This window comes from Emys orbicularis, chromosome 1, assembly GCF_028017835.1.
Source record: "Emys orbicularis isolate rEmyOrb1 chromosome 1, rEmyOrb1.hap1, whole genome shotgun sequence".
Taxonomy (NCBI): domain Eukaryota; kingdom Metazoa; phylum Chordata; order Testudines; family Emydidae; genus Emys; species Emys orbicularis.
Genome location: NC_088683.1, coordinates 149,710,670 through 149,722,248, shown reverse-complemented (window position 1 = coordinate 149,722,248; position 11,579 = coordinate 149,710,670). Strand labels below are relative to the sequence as shown.

Genomic DNA, 11,579 nt, shown 5'->3' with positions numbered 1-11,579 from the left:
GCAGGATTGCTCAGCACCCACTTCCCAGGACTCTGTTCTTAAAGGCACAGGCAACCCAATGACAACACAAGGCATCTATTCTCTATCTGATATAACATACAGGAGACTTGATTCAGTGAAATATTTTACATATACCCCCCGCCCCTGCCAAAAATTATGTGTCACATTTTGAGTATTTAAAAGATTCCCTTATCAGTTTCTATGTCTGCATAAAGTCTCTTAGCAGTTCAAAGATTTGTCTTTGCTGCTGCTGTGATTCCCTGAATTGCACTCCCTTTCTTATAATCCATTCTAAATATAGTTTTGCTCCTTCTAATTGTTTACTTTTAAAAATGTTATTTTTATTACTCTTATTACTCTTAGCACTTCATTGTTTACCTTTGTCAATATTGTGCAGATGGATGTCATTGTGCTATTTAATTTATATTTTAATAGCAGATAATCATTTAAACTATTTGTAAGTACACAGTTACTAGTAGTTTTAGCAATGACATCTGTGTTTCTATTATAGCACTTCCTATGTTTTTACAGTGATTTTTAATTTGCAATTTTTTATTCTAAATTTTTCTTTTATAGCACAAGTTGACTTCCAGTCTGACTGATTTCCTGGCCTGGTGTCAAAACTTCTTCATTTTCATTTGATCCACCAATGCGGATTGCCTTTCTCAACTGTTATTTTGCCTCTCAATCCAGCCCTTAGTGCTTTTTCACATGTCACAGCTTGTGAGAACCTGGTTCCCAAATATTCACTAAGGGCAGTATACTATCTCATATTAAATCCTTCTCAAAGGCAAAATCCACCGTAATTTTTACTGAATGGCCATACTGGGTCAGTAATGGTCCATCAAGTCCAGTATCCTATCTTCCGACAGTGGCCAGTGCCAAGTGCTTCAGAGGGAATTAACAGAACAGGCAGTCATCGAGTGATTCTGCTGTCAGCTCCTAGCTTCTGGCAGTCAGAGGCTAAAGACATGGACACCCAGAGCATGGGGTTTCATTCCTGACCATCTTGGCTAATAGCCATTGATGGACTTATCCTCCAGGAATTTATCTAATTCTATTTTGAATACAGTTATAGTTTTGGCCTTCACAACATAATGAAACCACATCTACCACCCCAAGATTGCTTGACAACAAGAATTAAAAAATAATGAGTTATACAACCCCAAATTATGACATTTTAAAAAAGAAATAGATGATACTGGGTTCTTTTTTGAGCCCTTTAGGGTGCATGAGGCCCAGATCCACAAAAGTAGGAGTCTAAACCCCTGAGTGAGTCTTGGCCTAGCCTCATAGTTTTGCTGTTACCTCTCCCAAATAATTCACATACCTATGGCCACATCTACACTACAAATTCATGTTAGGTCAAGTTATATCAACATACAGTCGCCACAGTTAGTCACTTGTGCACATGTCTACTTGGCTCCTTGTGTCTGTAGTGAGTGTATTCACCAGGAGTGCTTGTATTGATTCATAGTGCGGTGCACCATGGATCTGTATCAACCATCCATCACAATTGCTACGTCTCACCTTTGTCATCCTCTGATTTAGTGGTAGCAAATTTGATGGATGGTTGATGTCCTGTCACAATTTGCTATTCCTGGACCAGAGGATGGGGAAAGTGAGAGGTTGCAAATTGTGGCTGTTGTATCCCACACATCGCAATTTGTTATCACTGGACCAATGATAAAGAAAAGTGGTAGCAAATTGTGACAGAGCAGCAAAAGAGAACATCCATGGATATCAGTAACTGCTACTGGTAGCAAAATCTATCAGAAGCAGTTTTTGCCTGGCTCCTGGCAGGTGGCAACAGTTTTCAAATGATGGGGCATGTCCACCTAGGGATGCGGACCTCAGAGTTTGAAAACCTCTTTGCTAAATGGAAGGCAGAAATCTGAGGGGTGCTCATGACCCTGCATGATCTCCCATGCGTTGCCTGTAGGGGGCACAAATATGCTTGCTTGCCCCAGGTGTTAAAATGCTTAGTTACGGCTCTGACACGAGGTGAGAAATGGAGGCAAAGGACTCTGCCCAATGTACTCTGGAGCAGGAGTTTTGCTCATGGTCAGATGTACACAAATCATGGTTGTGGTGTTTTCCCAAATTAATGCCAGGTTCCTTTCCCCTTTTTATTTAAAGTTTTTTCTGCTATAGACTGACTCAGTGTTTGCGAGTGGAGGCCCTGTGGTGTAGTGGGTAGTGGGGGCTCGAGCTGGTTCTGTTTGTTAAGAGGGACCGCTGGATATTGAACCCAGTCCTTGTTGCTGCCGACTCCACCTGGCAAAAGGGTTACATAACTCTTGGGGGTTAGAGAGCATGGCCCCTTCCAAACCTTACCCGGAGGTCCTGAGGAAGGACTGATTGTTCCAGGAAGAGGAAGTGCTGGTTGTTCCAGGGGTGTGGAGAGAGGGAGAGTGACAGGGTGTGTGTCTGGAGCTCCAGAGAAGAGGGCTACAGTGAGGATGCCATCACATAGTGAAGCAGCCAAGAACCTGCCTGAAGCCTGGGATGGACAGAGTGACTCACTGGGAATGCCCCAGGACAGTAGTGAGGAGGAGCACCCTGCCAGGGAGCAATCACCTAAGAAGGACAAACCGGAGCTGCTGCCCAGAGCTATACGGGGTCATGAATACTGAGGCTTATGACCTTGCATTGGGAATAAGGAGGGAGGCTGTATCTAGATAAGTGGGGAGGTTGTCACATAAGAACGTAAGAATGGCCATACTAGGTCAGATCAAAGGTCCATCTAGCCCAGTAACCTGTCTTCTGATAGTGGCCAATGCCAGGTGCCCCAGAGGGAATGAACAGAACAGTTAATCATCAAGTGATCCATTCCCTGTTGCCCATTCCCAGCTTCTGGCAAGCAGAGGCTAGGGACACCATCCTAGTCCATCCTGGCTAATAGCCATTGATGGACCTATCCTCCATGAACTTATCTAGTTCTTTTTTAACCCTGTTATAGTCTTGGCCTTCACAACATCCTCTAGCAAGGAGTTCTACAGGTTGACTTTGTGTTGTGTGAAAAAATACTTCCTTTTGTTTGTTTCAAATTTGCTGCCTATGAATTTCATTTGGTGACCCCTAGTTCTTGTGTTATGAGAAGGAGTAAATAATACTTCCTTATTTCTCCACACCAGTCATGATTTTATATACATCTATCATATCCCCCTTATTCATCTCTTTTCCAAGCTGAAAAGTCCCAGTCTTATTAATCTCTCCTCATATGGCAGCCATTCCATACCCTTAATAATTTTTGTTTCCCTTTTCTGAACCCTTTCCAATTCCAATATATCTTTTTTGAGATGGGGCGACCACATCTGCACGCAGTATTCAAGATGTGGGCGTACCATGGTTTTATATGTAGGCAATATAACACTCTGTGTGGGTTTGCAGAGAAGGGCAGAAGAGGGCACCAGAGGGGTTCGTTGGGGAAAGTTCACTGGCACCAAAGATGACCAGGAGCACCCAAGATTCACTGCCAGACTGAAATGCTGCCTGGGACTCCTGAACTCTGAGGGTAGACAGTGTATACTGTAGACATTCATTCCTCAGGACCTCAGGGTGAGATTTAAAAGGGGCTATGCTCTGTAACCCCCAAGGGGGTTACACTTATGTAACCCTTCTGCCAGATGGCATCAGCAGTGACAAGTACTGGGTTCAAAATCCAGTGGTCCCTCTTAACAATATACATAGTAGCGTACATTGTAGATGCAGTGTTCGGTGTCTGCCCTTCCATATTGTGGACCACTGGGCCTCATGTTGGATGTAACCTTGTTTACCGCTCTCCCATCTTCTCCCATGTTGTTTTTCTCCATTTATCCCTCTGTAAATAAATATTTCCCTTTCCCATATTCATTATACTAGCCCAGTGTGTGTGTGTTTACTCCGGAGGTTTGGGACAGGTGCCCCTGGGGTGGAAGGGAGTTTCCCTGTGTTCCTGCATGCACCTTTGTTGGCTAGAGCTGCCTGCAGAGTGGACTCCATCTTGGCGATGAGCATGCTATAGTTACATAAAAAATAAAGTAGTGTTATCCTGAAACCTTCCAACAAGAGTATTTTATGTCTTTGTCTAATTTCTCTGTGTGTATGCTTTGAACTTAATAGTAATAAAACAATCATTTCTCATGTGAATACCTTGTCGCTTTCATACTAGGCAATAGAGGAAACTGTCTGAGCCGGGGGAATTGTTCTCATTCCAGGTTTGTCTCTGAATGGGTTGGCTCTGTGTATGGGGATGATTTCTGTTCATTTCACTATGTTGCTAGAGGTTTTTGATTGTCTGTAACTGTTCACTGCATTTCCAGTGCATCAAGGAAATACACTATCCCTGAGTTCACAAGAATATATTGCAGCAGGACAGTCCCCAGAGACACAGAGACCAAACTACAAGGGAACAAGGGCAGGGGTCAACAATTGGATTTGTGTGTTTAAATAGAAGGAAGAGAAATGAGAGACTAGGAAAGGAAAGGAAGAAAATGGAGAAGGAAAAGAAAAAAGTCTTAGCAGTGGAGAGCAATGTTCAATTCCGAGAGACCAACAATGAAAACCTGGCTGACTGAAATCACTGGCAGGGCTCCCATTGTTAGTAATAGAACTGGCTTTACCCCTCTGGATGCGAGCTGGTCAATGATCTGGGATTTAGGTTCTCTGGGTTTCTGCTGGCTGTCTCAGGGCTCTGCGTCACTTAGCAGTGCTGCAGGCGCAGTAGTACACAGCTGTGTCAGACAGCCTCAGGTGTTTCCATGTCAGCTGCCAATTGTTATTACTCCTCTGGGCTGTCATGGGCTGGACTGTGAAGTTGGTCCAAGGTCCATTACCTGAAGAAAAGAAGAAACCCCTCCAGCGCCTGGCCTCCCCGCTGCTGATATGAGTACATCCAATCATAGTTGATTTGTTTTAATGTACACTGCAGGGCTAGAGAGTCTCCTGAGACCCCTGTCAGGAAGGGTGGCTGCTCCACATAAGATGAGTCAATACCTGGGGAAAAATGAGAAACAACTTTATACAAGCATGAGAGGCCAAGTGAGGGCAGAAAATGAGGAGAGAGATAGAGATAGAGAGAGAGAAGGGGGAGATGAAGGGAAAGAAGGAAAGTTTGAAAGAGAGAAAGGGGAGAGACAAATTGAGAAGCAGAACAGAAAAAGAAAATAGGACAGAAGCCTTCCCTGAGCAAACAAACAGGAACCATTATGGGATATTCTTGGCTGAGATTTGACTTCCCTGAATTGACAGGACATGTACTAGGAGTCTCCTATTTGGGATTCACTGTTGGATCGGATAGTCTCAGGTGGGTGTATTTTTATCCTCAAGTCCCTGCTGCTTGGTGATTCTCTCTGTTCTGCCCAGCATTTTGAAGCAGATGAGACATGGTCTCCACAGATCTCCTCACACCTCAGTCTCAGTGATGAGAATGTGTATCCTCAACTTGGGACTCTGGGCCTGCCTGCCCCACCCCATCCCCATGGTCACTCAGACAGTACCTGGGACCCAGAGGAGCAGTGCTGAGAGCAGGAGATGTCTCTACATGATGGCAGCTTTCCCCTGCTCTGTTTCCTCCATGGTCTCAGTTTCCTTCTCTCTGACCCTCAATGGGTGAGAGAAGGAAAGGGCAACTACACTTCTCAGTGGGAGGAGAAATACTGAGGTGTCATTTCAGAGAAGAAACCTATGTCTGACCATGTACTCCCCTCACTCTGCCTCCTGGACAGCCAATTTCATGAATCTCCTGGTCACTGGTGTCTGGTCCCATTCTCCTGGATGATATCTTCCTGCCACTAATGCAGGAATCAGCATTTCTCCTGAGGAATGATAGGGAAGACACCAACACAGGAGGGAACGCATGGCAGCCCACAGATCCTAGTGATGGACAGCAGATCCTGACACTCAACTAGACTCACTCAGGAAGAGAACCTGAGTCTGTTATTTAATTTACATTTTCATATTTTAATTGATTGTTTTTATGTGATTTCTCTCATTCTCTTTATCTGTGAGTCCAATGGTCCTATGTCTGTTTTTTGGACAAGAAGATAAAGAAACCAGAAGAAACACTGTCTTTAAGAGTTTCACAGAAGTTATTCCAGAATGAGGGAAGGTGTGAATTTAAAGAGGAATAGCTAGTCTGGAATAAGAGTGCCCACCCATGGAGCTATTGTGGAATAGCTGTTCTGGTCAATGTCCCCATGTACAGAAGTCCTCACTAAAAACCTAGCTGACTGAATTACACTGGTCTACAATTTTTGAGAAGTCGTCTGCTTCAGAGATAAAATTTGCTATTCATTATGTATTTTGATGTGCTGAATTCAAATATGACAATTAAAACAACTGATTGGCTACTGTTTCTAAGATATTTAAGTTTTTACATTTTATGTCTATGTATATTGTGTAGATAGTAGAGTTTTAATCATAAATTGTAAACCTAGGTCTTTTCATGTGTTTATGGTTGCTTTACATGATAATATTTCACCTGTCCTGTTTATGTAACACTTTAAAAATCAGCAAAAGGGTTATCTAAATAAAATTTATTATGAAACAAAAGGCAAAAAACTATTATGTACATAGTTTAGTCCTATTCAGTGTCTACTCGGCGCTTCTTGGCTTGTCTCTTGTATTCATTAAATGGAGCATCTCTTGTCACTGTCCAGCAATAGTCTGCAAGCATTGATGGGCTCCATTTGCCCTGATAGCGTTTCTCCATTATTGCAATGTCCTGGTGAAATCGCTCGCCGTGCTTGTTGCTCACTGCTCCGCAGTTCGGTGGAAAAAAATCTAGATGAGAGTGCAAAAAATGTAGCTTCAGTGACATGTTGCAACCAAGGCTTTTGTATGCCTTGAGGAGGTTTTCCACCAACAACCTGTAGTTGTCTGCCTTGTTGTTTCCGAGAAAATTTATTGCCACTAACTGGAAGGCTTTCCATGCCGTCTTTTCCTTGCCACGCAGTACATGGTCAAATGCATCATCTCGAAGAAGTTCACGAATCTGAGGACCAACAAAGACACCTTCCTTTATCTTAGCTTCACTTAACCTTGGAAATTTTCCACGGAGGTACTTGAAAGCTGCTTGTGTTTTGTCAATGGTGTTGACAAAGTTCTTCATCAGACCCAGCTGGATGTGTAAGGGTGGTAACAAAATCTTCCTTGATTCAATAAGTGGTGGATGCTGAACACTTTTCCTCCCAGGCTCCAATGACTGTCGGAGTGGCCAATCTTTCTTGATGTAGTGGGAATCTCTTGCACGACTATCCCATTCGCAGAGAAAACAGCAGTACTTTGTGTATCCAGTCTGCAGACCAAGCAAGAGAGCAACAACCTTCAAATCGCCACAAAGCTCCCACTGATGTTGGTCATAGTTTATGCACCTCAAAAGTTGTTTCATGTTGTCATAGGTTTCCTTCATATGGACTGCATGACCAACTGGAATTGATGGCAAAACATTGCCATTATGCAGTAAAACAGCTTTAAGACTCGTCTCCGATGAATCAATGAACAGTCTCCACTCATCTGGATCGTGAACGATGTTGAGGGCTGCCATCACACCATTGATGTTGTTGCAGGCTACAAGATCACCTTCCATGAAGAAGAATGGGACAAGATCCTTTTGACGGTCACGGAACATGAAACCCTAACATCACCTGCCAGGAGATTCCACTGCTGTAATCTGGAGCCCAACAGCTCTGCCTTACTCTTGGGTAGTTCCAAATCCCTGACAAGGTCATTCAGTTCACCTTGTGTTATGAGGTGTGGTTCAGAGGAGGAGGATGGGAGAAAATGTGGGTCCTGTGACATTGATGGTTCAGGACCAGAAGTTTCATCCTCTTCCTCTTCCTCGTCTGACTCAAGTGAGAATGATTCTGGTGCATCAGGAACCGGCAGTCCTTCTCCGTGGGGTACTGGGCGTATAGCTGATGGAATGTTTGGATAATGCACAGTCCACTTTTTCTTCTTTGACACACCTTTCCCAACTGGAGGCACCATGCAGAAGTAACAATTGCTGGTATGATCTGTTGGCTCTCTCCAAATCATTGGCACTGCAAAAGGCCTAGATTTCCTTTTCCTGTTCAACCACTGGCGAAGATTTGTTGCACAAGTGTTGCAGCATATGTGTGGGGCCCACCTCTTGTCCTGATCTCCAATTTTGCAGCCAAAATAAAGGTGATAGGCTTTCTGAACCATAGTGGTTATACTGCGTTTTTGTGATGCAAAAGTCACTTCACCACAAACATAGCAGAAGTTATCTGCACTGTTCACACAAGTACAAGGCATCTCTGCTCACTTTGGCTAAACAGAAATGTGTCCCTTTGCAAAATCAAACACTGACAAATAAGAGAGCACGACACTGTATGATTTCTAGAGCTGATATAGGGCAATTTGTTCAGCATAGTGATGTAAGGTTCATTATGATTGCATCATCCATGACTTCTAGGAATAACATGATGCAATTCATATCATGTATGACGCAATACCAGCTTCAGATTGCATCATTCATTGTTTTGCCTAAAAAGCAAGTACTGTCCAAACCCAGTCATAGATTTATTCATAGATCCAGTCAAAGATGTATTTTAGTCATTTCTGGTTTAAATTGAGATCCCTTCCCTTTATAACTCACTTATCCTCCGCCATTCCCAAGTCAAGGGTCGTATATACTGACCCAATAGCATATCTTGAAAACTAGAGCCAATCAACAATTTTAAGCATCATTTTCGTTCTCAGTGACCCAGAATTAGTAAAGTTTGACTACATTTATTTCAGAAGCATTTTGGCTGTAGAGCAGTGTTATCTGTCATGTGCAGAGGGCACTGAGCAGCCTGGGGCACGTCAGTGTAACACATCGGTTAGTGTGTGTGATCATGGCTCCCCCTAGCGATGGGCTGGCAGAGCTGCTGAGAGTGAGTAGGAAAGGGAGAGAACACACATGACCGCAGCGCAGGTGTGTCCTGTTTGTGGGGAGCCTGTGGGGGAGAGAGTTAGCAGCGTGTACAGTGGGGAGAGATGTGTGATGGGGGCTGATGATGATGGGAAGGATAACAGTGTCCCTGACTGACAAGGGGTCCCCCTTGAAGAGTCTCTGCACTATTGGTGTTAGCTCATCTCCCTTCTGCTGGATAACTGACCAGTTCCCCCAGAGCCTCTTGGTTTCAGACTTCTGGTGCTGGGCTGAGATTTCCCCAGTGGGACAGATATCCCTGAATGAAGGAAGGTTTTTGTCACCATCTCTGCTCTGTTCTTTCACTGTGCCCTTTGCTGCAGGTGCAGTAGATGATCTGGGACTGAGTCACATTCTTCATCTCCAGCCTGAGCTCTGTATCACTGATCCGTTCAGTCCGATAGGATGTTCCCATCCTGGATGTGTTATGAGTATCACCTTTGTTTCTTAAAGATTCCAGGAAGTGCATCTGGCCTTGGGCATCCTGCAAGTACCAGCTCATCCAGGGGTAGGTTGTGTCCTTCAAGGTGCAGGTCACTGACTCTGATGCTCCCAACCGCACCATTAAATATGGGGATGACTGCTCCACTGATCTGCCCTCTGCACCTGAAAGACAAAGGGGAATGCCACATAGGATGATGAACCTCTCCAGGGAGCCTGACCCAAGCCAAGTGGCTACTTCAGGAAGCCCCAGTCTCACCTGAGAGGGCAGTGGCCAGCAGACCCATTATCAGAGAGAGGAGTTGCAGAATCCCCATGACCCTCTCAGTGTCTGCACAGGGAGGTGTCTGTGGGGTGTTTGCAGAGCCCGGGGGAGAGGGGGAGGGTGGGGAGGGGCGGGGATGAAACTTACACATCCTTGTGTGTGGTAAATAGACATGGCCAGGGATATCAGTGTTGATAAATGTATTAAGCCCAGCCCAGAGCACCTGCTCTTTCTGTGTGACACTGCCAGACTAAGAGGAGCAGCTCTTCCCACCTGGACAGTAGAGGGAACTGAGAAAACTTGAAGAACTCAGGCACATGATGGGCTGAATGGGGGATGCTCAGTTTTTGTGCATGTTGTAGAACTGTACCATGGCCTCCACAATGAGGTGTGATCTGAGCTGAATTAAACATGATTCCCTACAAGGGCAGCAGACAAAAGGGAACAGGCAGCTTCCCTTGGATCTCTGCTGCGCCGTACATTGGACCACAGCAGACATTGGTGCTGGTGGGGATTCTTAGTGGATGTGCTGGTGACTCCTGTAGTATCATACTTAATTGCCATGTGGATGCCCTATGTCTCTTACACTTGCACCAGTCATATAGATGGACCTTCCTGAGCATAGGTCCTTGTCTTCATTCTAGGCTTGTCTCTGAATGGGTCAGCTCTGTGCTATGGGAATGATTTCTGTTCATTTCAACATATTGCTAGAGGTTTTTGATTGACTTTATCTGTTTACTACATCTCCAGCACCATGTGCACCAATGGGAAGACAACATTCCTGAGCTTATAAGGATATACTGCTACAGCAGAAATAGGACTGTAAGGGCAGCTCTGTCAGACATGGTATACACCAGTGGCATTTATACACACTCATATCCAAGTCCACTGAGCATTTCTTCCCTTAACCCCTGATTTGCATTAAATGTGAAGGGTCATTCCCTGTTTGAAATTCAGAGCCACATTCTCCTTATGCACCTATCTTCCACCCTCATGGTTTCTGTCTATCTGCTTTGGCTGATACCATCAACTGCCACGTCCCTGCTCTATGAACAATGGAGCTTTACAGGTTGTGGTTCCTGTCACCAACAGGCCGTTTCCTGTTTCCAAAGTCTTCAGGAGCCCTTCTGGGTAAATCTTGACTCTTCATGATATAGAATGGCCTCTCTACTTGAAATCATTCTCACTACAAGCTGATCAGATGCCAAATTTGAGTATTAATTTCAGAAATTCTTAATAGTAGTTCAGTGCCCTCTACAGGGAATGGATAGATATTGCAGACAGCCCTGTCCATCTATCTCTCACATGATCCACATTTAGAGGGAATGGCAGCTGCAGGGGACTGTGTTAGGTTGGGGACCTCCACTCTCTCCTCCCCTCTCTCTCATTTTTGCTGCACCTCCTCACAGCTCTCTCACATTGTGATTTGCTGCAGGCACAGAAATGCATGGCTGAATGATGCAGTCTCAGCTGGGGAATCCCCCAGACAAAGTACTTTATGGAAGTTCTAATCACCATGTAGACGAGATCCATGTATGGTGTGACTGTCTCCTCATCTGAGGAAAGGAAGAAAGCTTCTAGCTCATTGCCTTCCTCTGCCTGATGGTACCACTCCATGACAGAGTCTTTCATTTGGCAGGGGATGCTCAAAGATGACCCCTGCTGGTCATGCAGGTTTAAAGGTTGATCCATAAACTGCAGCCGTTCACCTGCAACACATACCAGCACAGACATCTCATATATTCACAGATACATAGATTTTAAGACAACAAGGAACCTTTATGATCATCTAGTCTGACCTCCCAAATAGCACAGGCCAGAGAATTTCATCTACTAATTCCTACACCTAACCCACAGCATCTGGCTAAGTTAAAGCATATCAAGATATACAAACCTGCTTTATGGGTTCCAGATGTTGAAGAATCCACCACATCCCAAGGGAAGTTTTTTCAG

General features: G+C 44.5%; 1 gene segment (V, D, J or C); it reads right to left on the bottom strand.

Annotated features, from left to right (window-relative positions):
• Window positions 1-9,200: 9,200 nt before the first annotated feature.
• On the bottom strand, window positions 9,201-9,648 carry LOC135888833 (T-cell receptor beta chain V region E1-like). The segment is given in 2 exon segments: window positions 9,201-9,526; window positions 9,621-9,648. Coding segments are annotated over 2 exon segments (354 nt in total).
• Window positions 9,649-11,579: the final 1,931 nt, after the last annotated feature.